The sequence below is a fragment of the Lynx canadensis genome, chromosome A1 (assembly GCF_007474595.2).
Source record: "Lynx canadensis isolate LIC74 chromosome A1, mLynCan4.pri.v2, whole genome shotgun sequence".
NCBI classification, from domain to species: Eukaryota; Metazoa; Chordata; class Mammalia; order Carnivora; family Felidae; genus Lynx; species Lynx canadensis.
Window position 1 is genome coordinate 126,577,537 of NC_044303.2, and position 21,980 is coordinate 126,599,516.

The 21,980-nt window shown below is 41.3% G+C and overlaps 1 protein-coding gene across 1 annotated transcript; it reads right to left on the bottom strand.

Annotated features, from left to right (window-relative positions):
• Nucleotides 1-928: 928 nt before the first annotated feature.
• PLK2 (polo like kinase 2) lies at nucleotides 929-6,971 on the bottom strand. The gene is made up of 14 exons (XM_030321349.2): nucleotides 6,574-6,971; nucleotides 5,876-5,983; nucleotides 5,615-5,731; nucleotides 5,291-5,420; nucleotides 4,964-5,051; nucleotides 4,396-4,491; nucleotides 4,087-4,285; nucleotides 3,850-3,997; nucleotides 3,405-3,502; nucleotides 2,963-3,092; nucleotides 2,480-2,720; nucleotides 2,228-2,357; nucleotides 1,849-1,959; nucleotides 929-1,713 (listed from the first exon to the last, which is right to left on the bottom strand). Exons 1-14 carry the CDS (start codon nucleotides 6,841-6,843, stop codon nucleotides 1,522-1,524), a joined length of 2,058 nt encoding a protein of 685 aa, XP_030177209.1. The 5' UTR covers nucleotides 6,844-6,971; the 3' UTR covers nucleotides 929-1,521.
• Nucleotides 6,972-21,980: the final 15,009 nt, after the last annotated feature.

A 21,980-nucleotide genomic window follows, 5' to 3' on the forward strand; every position in this document is an offset into this window, starting at 1 on the left:
ACATTCAGGCGGTGCACGTATTTTACAAAGCATAGCGTTTTGCCCATATTAAGATAAACTTCCTGTACCTATTGACACATAACAGAGGTCTGTTTACACAGGATTACTCTGGCTTTCAGCTCCAAGCTAAATGAGTGGGGTTTTTTTAATTAAAAAAAATTTTTTTTAATGTTTATTTGAGAGACAGAGGGGGGAGGGGAGGGAGAGTGCATGCACGCAAGTGGGGGAGGGGCAGAGAGAAAGGAGAGAGAGAATGAATCCCAGGCAGGCTCCACCCTGTCAGCACAGAGCCCGATGCAGGGCTTGAACTCACCAAACCGTGAGATCATGGCCTGAGCCGAGACCAGGAGTGGTAGCTTAACTGACTGAGCCACCCAGGCGCCACCCCTTTTTTTAATTAAATGTTTTTAGTTTTGAGCAACAGAGTGTGAACAAGGTAGGGGCAGAGAGAGAGGGGGAGGGAGGGAAGGAGACATAAAATCTGAAGGAGTCTCCAGGCTCTGAGCGGTCAGCACAGAGCCCAATGGGGGGCTCGAACCCACGGATTGCAGGATGATGACCTGAGCCAAAGTCGGACGCCTAATCTACTAAATTGCCTAGGCACCCCCAAGCTGAAAATGAGTTTTAAGGTAATACTCCTGAGAGAAATTGGTTGTGGATTTAGTAGGAGGACCTATTTTGGTTGTAACAAGAATAGTATTTTTGTTATAATCTTCTCTTCTCAAGCGAGATCTACCCAGAAAATGTGATTGCACTTTAGGTGTTAAGGATTTACTGTCTACAAAGTACTATCAATGAAGCCAAAGAGCTAACTTTCTGGCCTGCTTCTATACTCCATGTCACACCCAAGCGTGCCAAAGAATCCGTGATCAAAGCATGTGTGATGCGGTGATGTACCATACAAAAGACAGTGGACCACAATTTCTGCTTTTTCATACTCTTTATTGCCAACAGTTTAAAATGGTCAACATAAAAAAAAAAAAAGAAACATTTTGATAATAAATACTGCTCTTTGGGCTGTAATAAATAAAAAGTTTATTAACAAGGAATGCACTTTTCCAGCCACAAGTGTCTTCAAAAATTAACAAAAAAAAATTATATATGGCCATAGTTCACAGTTGAGCAGCCAAAAGCTGCTCTGATTACAGCCTTTAAACAACATGGGAGCTTCCTCCCTTCTCCCTCCCCTTCGGGAAGTATATTCACAGTTCCAAGTCCTCTGTCTGAAATGCTCTCAACAGAGAGAAGAGTCAATGCACCTTCCTGCGAAATTGTCTGAAAAACCTTTTAATACAGGTACATCAAGGAAAACTGCATTCTGGTTCACGCTCAGACTGTCCAAAGTTAAGAAGTGTATGCGTCAGCCTGGTCTGGTTCCGCCCAGTCCAGCAGGCCCCAGAGGAATTGTTTTCGTACCACCACCTGTCCGTCTTTTTCAACATGCTATAGATCATCTGACTGCTTCCCTGTAGATCTCACAGTGGAAAAGAGGAGTCCCATAGGGTCCATTAAAGAAGTCGTTTAATTACATCTCTGTAAGAGCATGTTCAGAGCGTATTCCATTCGATTTTTTAATTCTGATGAACAGCCAGACATGAGCAGAGTTGTTAGTCTGAATGTTGTAGATATCCTGTCCTCGTTGATGTAAGTCAGCAGGTATTCTTCATTTTGGCTACAGATGATTATTTTCGTATGATCATGGTAGAAATTCACCTTTCAAAAGGAAACATAAATATTAGATCTCTACAGATATTCAAGAATTAGTAAAGTGTGTCCAATCATTAAATGGCTACCTGAAAATCACTTTTTGTGACCTAAACACACACTTTCCTGAAGGGTTTCGCTTACCTGAAAGGTGCCATCATTGAAGAGCATCATTAAGGCCTTATCAGATTTGAGCCACTGAAGGAGGTAGAGCCGAGGTCTTCGAATATCAGTAACACTAGGCAGATCACCACCCTAAAAGCAATTGGGAGAGTTAGTGCCCATAACAATTTTGCAGTTTGCACTCCATTCTTCTAGGCAAATGCCTCTCCAAGTTGAGCAAGCATCAGAATGTCCTGGAGACTCTTGGCCCCACCCCCCAGAGATTCTGATTCAGTAGAGAGCTAAGGTAGGACAAAAGCATCTGCACCTCTAAAAAGCTTCAGAGCCGTGCAGATGCCACTGGTCTGTGGACTACACTTCAAATATTACTGCTCAAACGCCACATCCAGGAGGTACTTACATCCATGAGGTTCTCCTCCATGTAATGAGAGAAGTATTTGAGCACCGTCACTTGACTAATGAATTGTTCAGGGGCATCTGTTGCTGGGAAAACAGAGCACTGGCCAAGCTCTGCGTAATAGTGAACTGTTCTGAAAAACAGGAACCATAGGGAGAGAGAAGAAACAAAATAGAGGCCATTAGTCACTGGTTTTAGATTTCTTGAGTGCAAGAATACAGAAGTGACAGAATCTCCTTAGTTGGACATACTTACTTTTTGTCTGGAAGGAGGCTCATGTGAGCACCATTGTTGAAAAGGACACCTACAGTGTGGTCTGAGAGCTGGTACCCAAAGCCATATTTGTTAGAGTAATCGACCCATTTGGTGACCCACTGAAAGGAAGTGCTCAGCTGCTCTTTGGGAATGCAGTCAGCTTCCGGCATGTTTTCTAGACATCCTCGAAGGACTCTTGCCACTGTGTCCGCAACACTTCCCATGGTACTGTCCTCGAGGCCTAGAAAGTCAGAGAAAGTTGTAAACTAATTAACAATAAAATCTTAGGCGTTGGTAGCTTCTAACTTTCCCTCCACTACTTCTAAGGACATGAGGGACTCAAAATTGTTGCTCGGCTTTTTCCGATTCCTCCAAATTTGCTGGTACTGTGTAATTAGGCCGCAAAACAAACTGACTCCAGTTACTTAGTATTAAGCACTGTCATTTATAGTCTCATTTAAAATGCTAATGACAGCAACTTACATTCGCTGCTACTGCTGCAGCTGCCAAGAGTGCCTCTGACTATCATGCGAATAGCATCTCCAATCTGCTGCTTATTTTCTACTGCAGGTGTTCCCGATCTGGCGACTGTAGTGGTAGGTGGCTGGAGCTCCTAGAAAAGAGAAGAGTCAGACAAGGAGTCAAACATCTAAAATTCATTTGAGGTTGAGAATTCTCGGTTAAGCTGAGATTGTGGCAACTGGTGGGAAAGCTTATCAAAAAGCGGTGGACACAAAAGATAGTTCAGTGACTCGAGTGCATGCCTCGTTAAACTAAAAACCAAAATCTTTTAAAAGGTTCGAAGAAAAGCTTGAATCATGATCATCACATGCTTGAATTGTGATCACCATAACCCATGTGATAATTAACAAAGAACAGAAATGATATAAAGTGTTTGTATCTATTTTATTCTTTTCCAGCATACCTCATCTGTCCTGTGTTTGCTGGGCTGCTGAGTTATTGAAGTCTTTTTCAAATCATGCCTAAGCTTGTAAATTTCTTCATCTTCTTTAGACACTCTATCTGTAAATCAAAGACAAGAATTATGAGCATTAGTCTGCTAACAAGGTAGGAACACAGCTAGCCACATTTCCTCCTTTTGTGTTAGCAATCAGCTTATGAGCATTCAAGGCTAAACGAGCATTTTATCATTACCATCAGCTGCAATTAAGCAAGGAACACACTTTAATGTGTATGGGGAAAAAAAAAGCTATCCATCACATTTTTCAGTAGAGTTTTATCATACTATAAAAAGTTCAACAGTATTCAAACATACTGGCTGTTATGCTAACATAAAAACATTCTTTTAACTAACTTATCAGATTTAAACATACTGGATCCAGAAGAGCAGAAGAAATCTTATAACTTACTATGTGTGTCAATGTATCTTGCTTTGTCTTTTTTGCCACCAAAAAGAGCAGCAGCTGCTTTCTTAAAGAAATTTTTAGCTGGGCTTGACAAGTGGAAATCTGGAACTGTATGACAGCAGCTGGAAGAGAGTCTGTCTGGAGTGAAGCCCTGCGTAGTGTCAGAAAAGACTTTTCAGTAACCAGTTGGGTAACTGTGATCAAAAGCATGCAATAAAAAGACACAAGAAACATGCCAACCTGCAAAAAAAATTCATGTCGAATGATGTCATCCAAACTGGGACGATCCTCAGGATTTTTGGACAACATGCTAGCTATTAAGTGCTTAGCGGGAGCCAGCAACGACGATGGCATTGTATACCTGGCTTCTCTTATGCACCTGTAAGTTTCTTTCAGATTTGTCGTTTCAAAGGGGGGTCTTCCTAGTAACATTGTATACCTGTGTGCAAGATAACACTTCTTTAGGAATGGTCATAAAGTAACTCTTTTCGAATGTGAAAAAAATCTAAACCAAATTTGCATTTTTATCATTTTGGTGCATTTACTTACATTACACAACCTAAGGCCCAAATGTCTGATTCACAGCCGTGTCCTTGCTTGTTGAGGACTTCAGGGGAGAGATAATTTGGGGTACCACATATTGTTCTGGAAAAGCAAAATATGAAGGTCTCATTAAGAACTGTTCTACTGTTTACACTTAGTTCTCTGGATAAAACCTTAAGACTGTTATGTTGAATTTCTATTTAGAAAAATTTGACTTTTGATTTTTGCCATCTCAACAGTTAACAGTTGACCAAGCGGCTTAATTATTTTTAATGCATGTACAATTGTTTTCACCCACGTGACAGTGTTTTTAAACCAACTGAGACCACGTACAGCAGAGCGTTTGTGTAACATTTCAGGCAAATATGAGACAGATTTGTTTCATAATCAACTTATAGGTATAAGGTCCTCTGCCTCGTCCACAGTGGGCACTTAGTGTTTCCATGGATTAACATCATTGTGGTCTGTGAATTTTAAAATCAGCTGACCCTTCTCCAACACATTAACTGGAAAATAATAAGAGCATATTTGGTCTCCGTAAAACCCTGTCAGGATGTATCTTTCTGACTCTTACCTCCTTCTGTGCTCCAAGGGTTCCAGCCTGGCTGCCAAGCCGAAGTCCCCGACTTTTAATTCCATGGCTTCGTTAATAAAGAAGTTCCCTAGATGGTAAAGAAAACAAAACCTCAATCCCCTTGAAAAGATGTTCTCACCAAATTACACACACACACATCCTCTTTGGAGGCAGGCAGCCAGTTGTTGACTAGTAAAGTCACAGATTCAAACGCAAGACGGCACAGGCTAGATCCCAACTAGAAACACTAATACACAACGAGGGAGACAGGGAAGAAAAGAACACCTCTCCCTAACACGAAATCAGCGTTTGGAACAAAGGGCTTACCTAGTTTGAGATCTCTGTGTAGGATTTCTTGTTCATGAAGGTACTTCAGTCCAGACACAATCTGCCTGAGGTAGTATCGGACTTCTGGCTCCGTCAACACCTTCCTCGCTTTCAAGATATGAGCCATGGACTAGGAAGAGCGGAAGGAAAAAAGACAGCGTGTCAGAGTTATGGGCATCAGTAGTTGTCCTGCACAAGGTGCGTGATGAAAGTTAACACTGCAGTAAAGTAACTGCCACCAGAGCAGAAGCCCCGATACAAGGCGATGTGAATGCCACACCAGCCGGGGGGCGCAGATGGACTGGGACAGGGGTCAGCGCTCACCCTTCGACTGCAGTACTCCAAGAGAATGTAAATGTTCTCTTTGTCCTCGAAGTAGTGGTAAAACTGCACTACATGCTTATGATGAAGGATTCTGTGAAGCTCTATCTCTTTGTCAATCTGAAAGAAAAAGCAGAACCAGGCTTATGAGCCTTCTGTCACCGCTTCCAAGCCAGCTGCTTACACACGCAGAAGACATTTTCTTAGCAGGGAAGGGCCATTCCTGCACACAAAGAAAATACTTTACTCAACAGTCATACACACCTTTTCCCTTTGATGAGGTTTGGCTACTCTGCTGTGAGGAATAATTTTTGCAGCATAGACTTTGTTGTTGGTCAGATCTGTCATCTCGTAACATTTTGCAAAGCCACCCTGAAAACAAAGCCGAGAGAGCACTGAGTGTGGGAGAAAAACGGACAGTAGATGTTTTTAAAAACGAATAAAAATTAGAAAGGAGCGCAACATTACGGGTGGGAGTGAGGGTGGAAAGACGTGTGCACTGTACTTTTTAAAGGCTCCTTCGCGAAGCCAAAAGCATTCCTGAAAACAGTGAACCGGTTCCCCTTCTCCCTTTACAAAGAGGAGCTTTATGGAGGGGGTTGGGAACAGGGAGATGAAAAATAATGTCTGAAGAGACCTGTCAAGAAAATTCCCTGGGGGGCAGGCGGAGGAAGCCAGGGGCGCGAGCAGAAAGCCCTCGCTTCTGGCCTCCAGATCAATTTCTTGGGGCTGCGGGAGGCACTGAGAGCTGAGGCTAAGGATATAAAGCCAACCCGGCGCTGTCAGCGCACAAAAGCCAGAGCAGGGCAGGTGAATACCCACGACCCGCCGGGATCGGAGCCCCCGAGAAGCCAAAATGCGGGGACTCAGGGTCCGGCCGGCTCGGGGGGGGGGGAGGGGGGGGATGCCCGGGCAGACCTCCCAACCGCCCGTCCGGCAGCCAGGCGCCCGCCGCTCGTCACCTTTCCTAGCACTTTGCCCCGGCAGTAGCGCTTCCCCGTCGTGGGGTCGACGATAATCCGCGAGATCTCGGCCCCCGAGTGCGAGTGGTGATGATGGTGGTGCGGGGCCGCCGGCTGCCCCTGCGCCTGGGGCTGAGGCGGCTGCGGCTCCTCAGCGGGCTGCTGCGGCCGCTTCTTCTTAGAGTCCCCGCCGCAAGCCTTGCCCAGCGCCTGCTCACACATCTTGGTGCTGGCGGCCGGCTGGTAGGTGATAGTCCGCAAGAGCTCCATCGTCGCCTCACCGCCCGGCACTGCCAGCTGTCACCTCCAAGGCGCGGACACACGTCCGAGCCGGCCCTCACCCTCGAGCCCCCGCCGCCACCTCCTACAACCCACGCCCGACGTCCGCTTCCACTTGTGAGAGTGCGAACGCCCGGAGAAGTCTTATATACGGGCCGAGAAGGGGGGCGGAGAATCGAAACGGGATGCGACGTCACGGACGACGCCCCGCCCACCGGCCGCCCGAGAGCGCGGGTCGGACGCCACGTCTGGACCGGCCGCTGGCGTTCTTCTTGCGAGCGGCAGGCAGACAGGGGTCGTGTCGCTCGTGCGCCGGTCTCGGGGAAGGATCGCCGCAACGGGCAGGGCGACAAAGAAGTCCGGCAATTCCGGGACCGCCACCCCATTCTTCGAATGCTCTCAGGTTCTGGGTTTGAAATGGAAACCCGAGGGCTTGGCGCCAGGCCCCATCCTCTCCCTCAGCCCCGCCCTCGCCCCGCCCCACTCGCCGGGTGTCCCGGCGGCTAGGCGTGCGAGCCCGGCAGGGCGCTGTGCCAACGCGGGTCCCCTCCTCTGCACAGTCCTACTTGACCGCCTCGCAACCTGACGCCTCCAGTCAGGTGTGACTGTGTCCAGAGTCCACTGCACAGGCACGTGAGGCCTCGCCCTGACCATCTGGAGGACCTCGGTGCTGCCGTTCGACGGCCCTGCCGCCACCCAGCACGGCCGCCCGCATTATTATCCCATCAGCTCGCTTCTCGATGGGGCACTGGGGGTGGTAGTGCCAGCGAAAGGCGAGGATTCCTAGAGCAAGGCGTACCGAGCTCAACGCCGGTTCTCAGTGAGGCGGGCCCAGGCCGGGGCCCGTAGGCTGACCAAGCCAAGTCCCATTTAGGCCTTCCTGGCCTCTGCCCACCGCGCAGAGCGGGTCTTTGTAGGAGGTCAGGTCCTTAACCTTGGACAGGGAGACAGCCCCAGGCAAAAGGCTTCATCTTCTGGCTGCTCTCAGACTGGGGAGCAAGGGCGTCATCTCCTGGGAAGTATTAGAAGCGCAGGCACGGATTCGAATGGGGAGCGGTTTACAACGTGGGCCTTACTTGATAGTAAGTGGTGTTAAAAGGGCTCCTGGTGCTAATTATGGTTTACCATCGAAGTCATCTATCACTTCTTTTTCGGAAGGGCTTAGGCACAATGCGTCCTTTAAATGGCTCATTAAGTCACAGGGCTGCCCTGGTGCTGGGAGAGAATGCAAGGCCTTTTCCCCCTGCAGGGGGACTGGTAGGATGAAGGGAGGGACATAGGCTAATGAGCTTCAACATGGCTTAGATTCCTGTTCCCAGATTTTGCTATTCGCTTTTGCTGACCGAGGAACACCTGTTTCCCTTGCTGTGCTGGCAACAGTGGAACATTTATTAAGAACAAGGCACCGTGTATAGTATTTTGAAATGCCTTATGTAATCCTACAACAGTTGGGAGTGGGAAATACTGTTATTCCCATTTTACAGATAAGGAAACTGGGGTTTAGTTAACTGTTCTATGTATATGTTAGTAGACCACCCAAGTTATGTTGATGAGCAGTAGACAAATCTTTTAATCTAAGGTTAACAAGATGCGGTAAACCGTTTTTTGATACTAAATGCCAGGGGCTCTTTCCAGTACCAGATTGATGAACCTCTGGCAGGTACTTAGAAAAAGGGTTTGCTCCAGTCCACTCTCAAGTTTAGGTATGCATGGTGTCAGTTAGACAAGCATTTCCAGAGGCCTTCTGTGTCAAACACTTCCCACCTAATGTAGAAGGAGACTTCACTGGCATTACAGAGTAGGAAGGGAACGTCTTTCTGGTTCTTTACACAGTTCAGGGCAAGCACAGGCATGTCTCTCATAAGTGAAAGTAGACTTTACTCCCAAGATGATCAGGGCTGGAGTGGGGTGGGGTGGAAATGAAGAATTACGTAATCTTCCCCTTCATTCATAAGCCTAGGGTGACTTTTGGTCCCCAGATTTATGCAAACCTATTCACTAGCCTATTCACAGCAGGCTTGCTGGTTAGAGAAGACCACCTTAACTTCCAGAGCTAATCCCACACCATATCTTTATTTGACTGGTTGACGATGAACTTTTTGTCTCTAATTGTTTATGGCCTTCTAAGAGAAAAGGGCTGTGAAGAACAGGTGGTCAGGGTATCTTTCATTATTATTTCAACTCTTTGGTTATCCTACACTATTGTATATATTTTTAGCAAATGCACTTAATTAAGCATTCGACAAACCACTTAACATTCCATATGAAGTTCAGATCTACCCTTCAAAACATTCTAGTATTTACTAAAAGATTAACACTGTGTGTGTGTTCTGAGATTTCCTGGCCCACTGTGAAAATCTGATTTTTCAGTTTGTGGTGCCATCACGTGGGCAGAACTAGAATTGCAGTTCATCGAACATAAAGAGGAAGTAAGTGCTACCTTCCGATGGAGATCAGTCTTTAATTACAAAGTTTTATTTCTCTGTAGTTCTACAGATTTAATGCAAATACAATCAAAATCCCAATATGATCTCTAATGACACTTGGCAGGCTGATTCTAACCTTCATAGCAACGTGTAGGTGATCAAAAATAGCCAAGTCCCTTTAAAGAAGAAGAAAAGGGGCAAGGCCTTTCTCTACCAGCTATCATCACTTATAATGAAGCACAGTCCTCTCACAGGGATAGACTGATCAATGGAATAAAGTGCCTAGAAATAGCTCCACATTTATATGGAACTTTGGTAGATGACCAAAGAGTCATGATAGATCAGTGAGGAAGCGCGGGACTGTTCAGTAAATGGAACTAGAAGCCAATGGTTTTTCCATATTAAAACAAAGTAAACTCCATACCTCACACTGGATTCGTTTTCCAGGGCCGCCACTGCAAATACCACAGACTGGGCAGCTTAAATGACAGAAATTTTTCTCACAGTTCTGGAGTCTGGAAGTCCAAGATCAAGGTGTGGGCAGGCTTGCTCTCTCCTGAGACCTCTTGACTTGTGGATGAGTGCCTTCTTGCCGTGTCCTCACATGGTTGTTCCTCTGTGCACAAGCATCCTTGGTGTCCCCTTGTGTGTCCAAACTTCCTGCAATAAGGACAGAACTTAGAATGGAGTAGGGCTCAGGCATGTTCTCATTTAAATGTTAAATGTCCTCATTTAACCTGAATTACCTCTTTAAAGTTCATTTATTTATCTATTTTGAGATTGGGAGGGAGAGGGTAGAGAGAGAGAGGGAGAAAGAGAGAATCCCAACAGGCTCTGCACTGTCAGTGCAGAGCATGATGTGGGGCTGGAACCCAGGAACCATGAGATTATGATGTGAGCTGAAATCATGAGTTAGTTGCTTTACCGACTAAGCCCCTCAGGCGCCCACTGAATTGCCTCTTTAATGGCCCTGTCTCCAAATAGAGTCGTCTTCTGAGGAGTCAGGGGCTTCAATACATGGATGTTGAGGAAACGCAGTTCAGCCTATAAACACCATATGAAAAAAAAAAATCTCCAGATAGAGTAAGGACTTAAATTCAAGAACAAGGAAAATAATAGTAGCAAGTATAAGCAATCAACTTTCTGAGCATAGGGTATGGAAAGAGTTTTGTTTTGTTTTTTAGTTGAGATCTAATTGACATGTAACAGTGTATTAGTTTTAGGTGTACAATGCATTGATTTGATGCAGGTAAATATTGTGAAATGGTTAACACAGTAAATTTCCGTCATTGCAAATAGTTAGATTTTTTTTACTTGTTGATGAGAAATTTTAAGATCTACTTTGTTAGCCACATTCACATATAAGAACAATATTGTTAACTATAGTCATCTTGCTATATGTTACGCCCCCAAGACATACTAGTCTTATTACAGGATGTTTGTACCTTTTGACCCCCTTCACCTGTTTTGCATCCTGACCCTAACATCTGCCATCCACCAATCTGTTCTCTGCCAGTTCGGTTTTTTTTAGTTTCTAGATAGAGTGAGAACACACAGTATTTGTCCTTCTCTTTGTGACTTAATTCACTTGGCATAATGCCCTGAGGCATTACGTCGTTACAAATGGCAGGATAGCCTTCTTTTTTTAATCACTGAATAATATTCTATTCTCTCTCTCTCTATATATATATATACATATATATATGTATATATACATATATGTATATATATGCAAATTAAATTTTCTTTATTCATCTGTTGATGGACATTTAAGTTGTTTCTATACCTTGGCTATCATTACTGATGCTTCAGGGAGCATGGGCATACTGTTATCTATTTGAAATTATGATTTTGTTTCCTTTGGAGACATACCTAGAAGTGGAATTGCTGGTCATATTGTGTTTCAGTTTTTAATTTCTTGAGGAAACTCCGTACTGTTTTATACATTGTACCAGTTTACATTTCCATCAAGAGTCTACAAGGGTTCCCTTTTCTCCATATCCTTGCATGCATTTGGTATCTTTTGTCTTTCTGAAAACAGACATCCTAAAAGGTACTGCATGGTGTCTCGTTGTGGTTTTGGTTTTACATTATATTTGATGTTGAGGATTTTTTTGTGTACCTGTTGGCCATTTGTACATCTTCCTTGGAAAAATGTCTACTCAAGATCTTTGCTCAGTTTTAATTGTGTGTTTTGTTTTTTACTATTATATGGGTTCCTGGTATATTTTGGATAATAACTCCTTATCAGATGAGTGGTTGGCAAATATTTTCTTCCATTTCATAGGTTGCCTATTCTTTTGTTGATAGTTTTCTTTGCTGTGCAGAAACTTTTTAGTTTGATGTAGGCTGATGACATTATGTGCATCTTCTTTGATTTTTTTTAACCTCTTAATTTTGAAATAAAATTTCTTTATCCCTTGTCCATTGTTAAAAAATTGAAGAATATAGAAACACTAAAGGAGGCAGGTATTGGTAAAATTCACTGTAAGAATTCAGAGTGCCTAGGTGGCTCACTCGGTTAAACATCCGACTTTGGCTCAGGTCATGATCTCACAGTTCGTGGGTTTAAGCCCCATGTCTGGCTCTGTGCTGACAGCTCAGAGCCTGGAGCCTGCTTCAGATTCTGTGTCTCCCTCTCTCTGCCTCTCCCCCACTCATGCTTGCGCTCTCTCTCTCTCTCTCTCTCTGTCTCTCTGTCTCTCAACAATGAATAAATGTTTAAAAAAAAATTTTAATTCATGTAAGATGCAATGAGAAATAATCCTAAAGTGGTCTTCTCCCTTACTCCTCTAATTATGGATTTCTTGGCATGTCATCCAGGTGGTGATTTCATTCCTCTGCTCTCCATCCAGATGGCAGTTGTCAATAGGCTTCACTGTCCAATATCTCGAATTTCTCTTTCAGCTAAGTCATTTTAACCCTGGTGATCTGGCTCAATAGTATTGTAAATGGTACTCTATTTTTTCTTTCATCATCACTGCCCTATGTTTTGAATGTTCTAAACAGACTGTTAATTCTATCACACCTGCAGAAACTGCATTCACAAAGATTTCTGTTTTTAAAAATCTTTTTTTTTAATGTTTGTTTATTTTTGAAAGAGAGTGAGAGGAGGAGCAGAGAGAGAGAGAGAGAATGAATCTGAAGCAGGCTCCAGGCTCTGAGCTGTCAGCACAGAGCCCAACGCGGAATGCAAACTCTCAAACCATGAGACTATGACGTGAGCTGAAGTTGGACGTTAACCGACTCAGCCACCCAGGCTCCCCCACAAAGATTTCTATTTAGTTACTATTCTCCTTGACCTTTCTGCAACATTTGGCACTTTTCATGCTCCCTCTTATTTGCCATCATGCTTGACTCCTAGAGTCTCTTCTGCCTTCTCTTCTAGTTCTCTCCCTATGACTTGGATCTTTCTGATCCTTTTCTCTCTCTTCAGTTCCTCCCATTCACAGGACTTCAGATTTTGGTCCCCATACTCACTAATAAATCCAAGAATTATGAACCCCCACACATTTTTAAGTTGATTCATAAATTTCTTTAACTTTATTTATTCATTTTGAGAGAGAGAGAGAGAGAGAGAGCAAGCAGGGGAAGGGCAAAGAGCGAGCGAGTCAGAGGATCCCAAGCAGGCTACACGCTGTCAGTGCAAAGCCAGCTGTGGGGCTCAAACTCACCAACCATGAGATCATGACCTGAGCCGAAATCAAGAGTTCGACGCTTAACCAACAGAGCCACCCAGGTGTCCCAATATATAAATTTTTAAAAGATTAAGAGTTATAAATCATATCATATCTGAAACCATGAATGTTATGTGTGTGTCTTCACTACGGTTTTGCCACAACTGTAGAGCCACATGTTCAGTTTATGGCGAACTTCCATGGTATAATTTAATGGCCAAACACAGTCTTCACCGTCAAACTAATCAGTCAGAAAATTGACTTTGTGTTCATACTGAAATAAATGTGTTAATACTTGTCTTTGTGATAACCATATTGCTTCTAAATTCTTACGGAGCACGGGGAGGAGGAATAAAACAGAAAGAAGGGAAGGGGAAGAGGAAGAGACAAGGCTAGGGGAAAGGGAAGGGGAAGGGAAGATGAACCCTAAGATCTTGCTACAGGTTTGCCACTCGAAGGAAGCTTCTTACTGAAGATCTGCAGTCTTATATTTTCCATGTGTTTGGGGGGCTCCAGAGGTATTTACCCTTGGTAGAAATGAACAAGAGTAAAATTCTGGATAGATGGGTGCATGGATGAAAGATGGACAGATGAGAGATTGGCTCTCCTATTGTAAAATGGGAGACAAGCAATTGTAAAAGCAAATTTGGGATAGGAGAACCGGCAGAATTGGGTTTCTCAGGCACATCAGTTTTAGGGAAGAGTTCTTATAATAGCTGGAATTTGTAAATTGATTCTCTTCAAACTGTCCATCTGCCCCATTGCTCCTTGAAACATCTTCAGGTATATACATATCTTCTTCATTGAATTGGCTATTCTTAAAAAAAATACTTATTTTCTATTTCACTCCTGCATAATTTACTCATTTTCACCAATCCAGTTATCACTTAGTTGGATTAAGGGTAGATGCTCAGAAACCTGTTGATCTCTTGTTTACAAGCATCAGCCAGATATTTATATTTGAAAATCTCACATTAAACTGGAGATATTCACTTCATCGTCATCATGACAGTAAAATCTATAAATTTTTGTGTACAGTTGTTTCTTTTTTTTAAAAAAAATTTTTTTTTTCAACGTTTATTTATTTTTGGGACAGAGAGAGACAGAGCATGAACGGGGGAGGGGCAGAGAGAGAGGGAGACACAGAATCAGAAACAGGCTCCAGGCTCTGAGCCATCAGCCCAGAGCCTGACGCGGGGCTCGAACTCACGGACCGCGAGATCGTGACCTGGCTGAAGTCGGACGCTTAACCGACTGCGCCACCCAGGCGCCCCAATGTGTACAGTTGTTTCTTAAAGTTCCCACAGCTTAAGATAAAATCCAACTATATCAGCAATAACCTCATTGTCTCTGACTTGAACTTGCCCTGGATAAAGGCAAAACCTCAGTCTTCTAGCAGGCCCTTCTTTCTCATGCAGATTCCAAGTGAAGATTAGGTGTGCTGCCTTTAGTGCAAGAAAGGAAGAGAAATAAAAGTGTATAGATATAAGTATATACGTATTAATTGATAAGTAGGTAGATGGGTATAGATAAACATATCTGCTGATATTTGCAGAAAGGAACTGCAAGGTAAACCAGATACTGGTGAAAATACTGGTCGGGGCGGTGGTGGGGAGGTGTAGAGGCATAAACAGTGTAAAATGAGCAGAAATTTAAGTAAGACTTCTTGGAGTATACTTTCCAATGGAAGTCATGTAATTCATGTAAATCATGAATCATGTAAATGTTTTACATATTCAGAAAAAAATGTTCCCTAAAATTGAAAATATCTTAAAAGGAAAGATACTAACTGTATATCAAAATTTAACAAAACCATTTAAAGGAAAGAATTACTCTAGATATCTGAAATATTGTATTCTTGCTGAAAACCCTTGGAAGGATATATTATAAGGAGAAAAAGAGCTTGAAATTCAGTGGTTTTATTATTAATAGTAATATTGGTATTGTTATTTGGAAATCATTCATATTACAGACCTAAAGTAAATAAATGATTATGTTAGTATTATTTTAAAATAAAATTTTTATGTTAGGAAATGACTATAAAATTAAAATAATTAAGTAAAACCCTATAAGCCAAATTTAAATTGACAAATGTCTATTTAAACTCTTTTTGAAATCATTTGAAATCAAATGTATCTCCTACCTGTATTGTCTGAATGGACCTGCATTTAAAAAAATAGTGTAGTATACAATGGAGTACTATGTGGCAATGCGAAAGAATGAAATATGGCCCTTTGTAGCAACGTGGATGGAACTGGAGAGTGTGATGCTAAGTGAAACAAGCCATACAGAGAAAGACAGATACCATATATTTTCACTCTTATGTGGATCCTGAGAAACTTAACAGAAACCCATGGGGGAGGGGAAGGAAAAAAAAAAAAGAGGTTAGAGTGGAAGAGAGCCAAAGCATAAGAGACTCTTAAAAACTGAGAACAAACGGAGGGTTGATGGGGGGTGGGAGGGAGGGGAGGGTGGGTGATGGGTATTGAGGAGGGCACCTTTTGGGATGAGCACTGGGTGTTGTATGGAAACCAATTTGACAATAAATTTCATATATTGAAAAAATATAAAACATTTATCAAAAAAATAGTGTATATAACTGATTAATACAGTTGCAACATAAAAATTCATGAGACCGCAGTGATACTTTTTAAAAGTTAAATTTGCTTACACCAAATCCTAATTCTGAAAATTGGTAATTATAGGGAATATATTAATTTATTCTTGTAGTTGAAGGTAACAAAATAACCCTGGTTAATGACATTTTTTCCAGTTTTTTTAAAGATATAATTGACATACAGCAGTGTAAGTTTAAGATGTACAGTAGGATGATTTGATGTACAAATATCATGCAGTGATTACCACAATAAGTTCAGTTAACATCCATCATCTCATGTAGATGCAAAATAAGAGAAAAAGAAAAAACACTTTTTTTCCTTGTGATGAGAACTCTTAGGATCTATTTTCTTAACTTTCATATGTAGGTGATCTTTGAACAACATGGGTTTGAAATGCATAGATCCACTTACATGCAGGGTTTCTTTTAATGTATATATAAGTATAGTACAGTACTGTAAATGTATTTTCTCTCCCTTATGGTTTTCTTAATGACATTGTCTTATCTCTAATTACTTCAATATAAGAAAGTAGTGTATAATACATATAATGTACAGAATATGTGTTAATGACTATGTTATCAACAAGACTTGCAGTCAACAATAGGCTATGTAGCAGTTAAGTTTTGGAGAAGTTTAAAGTTGTACACAGTATTTCAACTGCACAGGTTAGGGGTCAGTACCTCTAAACCTTGCAAAGTGCATGGGTCAACTGTAGGTCATAGAGCAGTGTTAAATATAGTCATCAAGCTGTCCATTACATTTCTGTATTATTTATCTTATAAGTAGAAGTTTGGACCTTTGACTAGCTTCATCCAATTTCTCCTCTCTCCCAACCCCTACCCACTGCCTCTGGTGATGAGGAAATATTTTTACAGGAGAATACTAACTAATAAATACACAAAGAATGGATAGTACCAGAAAATTACCATTCTGCAACTACATATGGAATAACTGGCTCTTATTAAGAATCATCGATATGGATGAAATCATTAGATGAATGGCTGATGGACAGATTTTCCCATGGGTTACCCCACCGATGACCTGCCAATAATATGTGGGGGCAGAAGGGTGCACCTGTATGATGATGAGATCTGGCTGACACCATCACAGAGACCGAACTATCAGGAATGGTGGGACACCATGTGCCTGCTGGTGGCATGCAGGAGGAATTGCAGTCTTTTCTGTGAAGTATTCTTACTAAGAAATATTCAATCAAAACCTTAGTCTGTATTTCTAACTTCAAGTTCAAAGGAAATTCAGGGAACAAAGGAATAAAATGAAACCACCAGGAAAAAATAAAATTCAGAAAATGGACTTTTTATAAGACATCTAGCCTGGTCTCTTCAAAAAGTCAAAGGGAGTAAGTAGTGATTCTTGCAGCTTAGGTGAATAGGAGTCCTAATGGAATGTCGCCTGTTGTCTTCAGTTGGTTCTTCGTTTGAACAAATGAACTATATAATGCATTTGGGGAACAAGTGGGAAAATGCGAATGTGAACTAGGTATTAAAGAATTCTTGTTTTTCAAAGTGTGGCTGTAATGCCACTCTATGTAAGATAGCATGTTATTATCATGTTTGTAACATACTTTTAAATGGCAAGAGAGGGGAATATGTGTAAACAGTTGTTTGATTTGGTGGTGGGCATATGGGTATTCACTGTACCCTTCTTTCCACAATTATGCATATTTTAACTTTTTTTCACAATTAATGTTTAACAAAAACAGGCTCCAAGCTTCCAACCAGTCACTGCTGCTCCACAGTGAGGAGCCGGCAGCCCTAAGTCTTGGTCTCCTCCAGGGCTTTGCACCCTCTCCAGTGGCTGGAGACCCAGGGTTGTGGGCACCACACTGAGCCTCCGGAGCCAGGCGTGCCGTTTGCATTCCCAACTTCCCACAAACTGAGTTAGGTACGGATGTGGAAGTGGGGGTGGTTGAAGGGGAGTGGGGGTGTGGAGAAGTATTGTTTGGGCAGAGTGGGTTTGGGACTTCACAAGTGCAGCAGGTCACTTTCCACCCACACCGCCTCTCACAGACTTTTTTTCAGGACAGGCCTCCTGGAACAGAGCCTAGGAAGCCCTTTCCTCTGTGGCGTTACCTGCCTCTCCCCAACCCTCAGTAGGTAAGCTGCTGCTTCCCGCAGGGTCCATGTCCTGAGCTGGGGCATTTTCTCCATGGGCTGGTGGTGATAACCTCCTAGATGCCTCTCCTATCTCTTCCTCTTGCTTCCCATTTCCCCAAGTCAAAAACAAACCAAAACGGCAAACAAAACAAAACAGTGCTTCTTGCTCACTCTTCCTCCTTGGTAGTTCCATTCATTTTTGTTCAATTCCTTTTAATAAACCAGATGCTGGAGAGAGGATCTCTCCATTGAGCCTTGGGTTGAACTCCTATGCATTCCTCTTGCCCTTGCTAGTTCTTTGTCTTGCCCCTTCCTTTCTTCTGAGTATTAAATAGTAACTAATAGTATTGATCACTTAACCGTGTGTCAGATGCTGCTTTAAGCACATTCTACGCATTGGCTTCTTTGATCACAACAACGTAATAAAATATAACCTTCATGGTACAGAAGAGGAAACTGAGGCACAGAGAGGGTCAGTAACTTATGCAAGATTGAATCTAGGATGTGTGTACTCTTCTCAATAGTTCTATATTTATACATGTGTTTATCAGGAAGTAACTGGGTTCCTACTCTTTGCCATGTATTACTGTAGACATGGGGAACATAGTACTGAAGAAAGCCATGTATTTGTCTTCATGGAGCTTTCATACCTGTACAGAAGAAAAATAACCAAAATGGAATACATAAATCAAGGCATGCATCAGAAATCTTAATCAGATGATAGGAACAGAAGGAGGGCAGTCCAGGAAAGCCTCTTTCAGGAGCTGATCTTTGTCATTTAAAAAAAAAAAATTATAGGGACACCTGGGTGGCTCAGTTGCTTCAGCATTTGACTTTGGCTCAGGTCATCATCTCATGCCTTGTGAGTTCAAGTCCCACGTCAGGCTCGGTGCCGATAGCTTGGAGCCTGGAGTCTGCTTCCGATTCTGTGTCTCCCTCTCTCTCTGCCCCTCCCCTGCTCATGCTCTGTCTCTGTCTGTCTCTCTCTCTCTACATAAATAAACATTAAAAATTTTTTTAATTAAAAAGATTATATGTAGTTTTCAGTATGTCATCTATTCTCTTGGTTCAAACATTAAAATGTATAAAAAGTGATCAGCTTTTCCTTCTAGAAATTTTATGCTTTATGTGTACTTAAGACTGTCAAATTATTTTTTTCCTTCCTGTTTGTCTCCAAGGAAACATGTTTTACTATACCATATGCTGTCCTCCTTGCTTTTCACAATATTTATTTTGGACATCTTACCATATCAATACTTAAAAAGCCTCATTTTGCTTTTACAGTTGCCTACATTTTCATACTATGCATTACAATCATTTATTTAATCAGTCTCCTATTGAAGGTGCTTAGGTTATTTTCTAGTCTTTAATTGTTACAAACAATGCTTCAGTAAATAATCCTATACATCAGGAGCTGGCAAACCATTTCTGTAAAGGGCCAGATAGTAAATATTTTAGGCTTTGTAGGCCATATGGTCTCTGTCACAACTATTCAACTCTGCTGTTGTAGCATAAAAGCGGCCGTAGACCATGTATAAGCAAACAGGCGTGGCTGTTTTACAATAAAACCTTATTTGAAAGAGCAGATGCCGAACTAAATTCGGCCAGTGGGTTGCTTTATTTGCTGATGCCTGTTATTCATCATTTTATATACTGGATCATCTCCACAGGATAAATTCCCAGAAGAGAGTACATGAATTTCTAATTTTGATAGTTTCTACCAAATTGCCTTTCACTGAGATTGTACCAATTTGCTTTCCCACCAGCAGTGTATTTGTCTCTTCAACACTTTGCCGATATAGTATGTTCACACAAAGTGAGGATTTTGCCAATTTCATAGGTAGAAAATGGAATTTCAGTATACTTTTAACTTTCGTTTCTCTTTTTATGAGTCCAGATGATCCAATAGAATAATTTGTTTTCTACTGGCTAATGGGTGTTTTAAAAATCAACTGTATAAGCTCTTTAATTTTAATAAGAAGATAAACCCCTTATTTGTGATATGCTGGGGATACTTTTTCCAGTTATCTATCTTTTGATTTGACCTAATTTTTTTAAATGTTTATTTATTTTTGAGACAGAGACAGAGCATAAGCATGGGAAGGGCAGAGAGAGAGCGAGACACAGAATCTGAAGCAGGCTCCAAGCTCTGAGCTGTCAGCACAGAGCCCGACACGGGGCTGGAACTCCCGAAGCACGAAATCATGACCTAAGCCGAAGTCGGAAGCTTAACGGACTGAGCCACCCTGGCACCCCTGACCTAATTTTTTTTAATGAAGAGGTTTTATTTGTGTATAGTTGCACTAATGGATCTTTTATTTTATAGATTCTGCATTTTGTATAATAGTTAAAAAATATACCACATTCCAAGGTTATAAATGAATTCTCCCACATTGCCATATGATTTCACATTTTATATTTCAAACTTTAGTTGGAATTAAGCCAGGTATAAATTATGGATCTGTTTTACTTTCTTTCTGAACATTAACAAGTTGCCCCTGTGACATTTAGTAAATACCATACCAAAATAGTGGTTTAAACCTGATTTCATTTGACACCTTCATAAAATATTAAGATGCTGTGTATGTTGGGTCTTTTTCTGCACTTTATGTTCCACTGGTTTAGCTTACTATTCACGTACCAGTATCACGTTATTTTAACTACTCAAGTTTTATGGTACACTTTGGTACCTAATATAGGCTAACCCCCCCCAACACCCCTACAACTTCTCTTTATTTTAGGATTTTCCTTGATATTCTTGCCATTTTTTAAACATGATCTTTAGAATCCTACTGCGTAGATTAAAAAAAAAAAACTTCATTTGGATTGAGTTTAATTTTTTAATCTGAGGAGAATTGACAGATTTAAGATAAATTATATTTCCCTGTCTAAGAACATGGTACAACTTTCCATTTTTCCAAGTCTTCTTTATCTTTTCAAGAGTTTTCTTCATATAGGTCTTGCACATTTCTTATTTATTCTCAATTATGTTAACTTTTTGTTATTGTTGCTTTGGTAAGTAAGCTCTTTTCTTGTGTATACTGACTGCTGTCAATTTCTGCGTATCAGTTTCTATACTGTTACTGAATCCTGCTCTTCATAAGTGATTCTTTTAAAATTTATTTTCTGGGGTTTTCTGGGAATACAGTCACATCATATGTAGATAGTGATAGTTTTAGTTCCTTTCCATTTTAATACCTGTAATCTCCCTTCTTTCATTACAAGGTTCACTCTTTCTGGTAGAGTAATAATAGTGGTAAAGATGACCATCCCTGCTATTTCTTACCTGGAGTTCTAGAGCTTCTAGTATTTCCCCATGAAGCATGATGCTAGCTTTTAAGTTGAGAGCTGTATTTTTTCATTGTAGGTAAACAGCTATCGATTCTTAATTTGAGTGTTTTTATTAAAAAATAGATGCTGACTTTGTGAAATGCCTTTTCAGTACTTATGAAAGTGATTATTTGATTTTCTCTTTATGTCTTCTAATATAAATAATCATTAATATTGCATCATGTTTGTTGCTCAGTAATATTGATTTCTCATTATTGAAGCATCCTTGCATTCTTGGGATAAACACTACTTCATCTTGATGTAATATTCTGTTACTATGCTGCTAGGTTTTATTTTCTAATTTCTTATTTTATTTCATTCTAATTTTTTTAAAGTTTATTTATTTTGAAAGAAAGAGAGAGAGAGAGAGAGAGAGAGAGAGATGAGGGGCAGAGAGAAGGAGAGAGAGAATCCCCCATACTCATGTGAAGCCTGACATGAGGCTCAATCCCATGACCCTGAGATCACGACCTGAGCCGATACCAAGAATTGGAGGCTTAACCGACTGAGCCACCCAGGCGCCCCTCCTAATGTCCGTAAGTATTCTAAAATGTCCATAACTATTCATGATATTATCTGTACTTTATTTGTTTTGCATAACCTTTGTCAGGTCTTGATGTCAGTGTTATGGTTGCTTCATAAAAATAAATTCTGAGTTCTAAAAATAAAATTCTATAATCTGAAGCATCCTAAATAGCCCTGGAATTATCTTAACTTTGATAGCTTCACAGAATTGCCCTGTGAAACCATCTAGGACTGATGTCTTTTTAGGGGTAGTTTTTGACAATTTCCTACATTTCTGTAGAAATTGTTCTACTTAAACTTCTGAATTTTTCTGGGGGTCTGATCTTAGAAAAGTATCCATCGTATCTTACTCATGTGGAATAAAGTAGTCTCCAATTATTCTTTGAATTTCCACTGTGGTTATTTTGTTTAAGGTTTTTTGTCTTTTGGCCTCTT

What these genes read in the sequence shown, in the direction of transcription:
- PLK2 (XM_030321349.2), bottom strand. Translation starts at nt 6,843, where the DNA reads ATGGAGCTCTTGCGGACTATCACCTACCAGCCGGCCGCCAGCACCAAG. An exon ending in GACATGAATTTTTTTTGCAG is followed by an intron (nt 3,998 to 4,086) that starts GTTGGCATGTTT and finishes GACACTACGCAG; the next exon opens with GGCTTCACTCCAGACAGACT. An exon ending in TGGAGGAGAACCTCATGGAT is followed by an intron (nt 1,960 to 2,227) that starts GTAAGTACCTCC and finishes AATTGCTTTTAG; the next exon opens with GGTGGTGATCTGCCTAGTGT.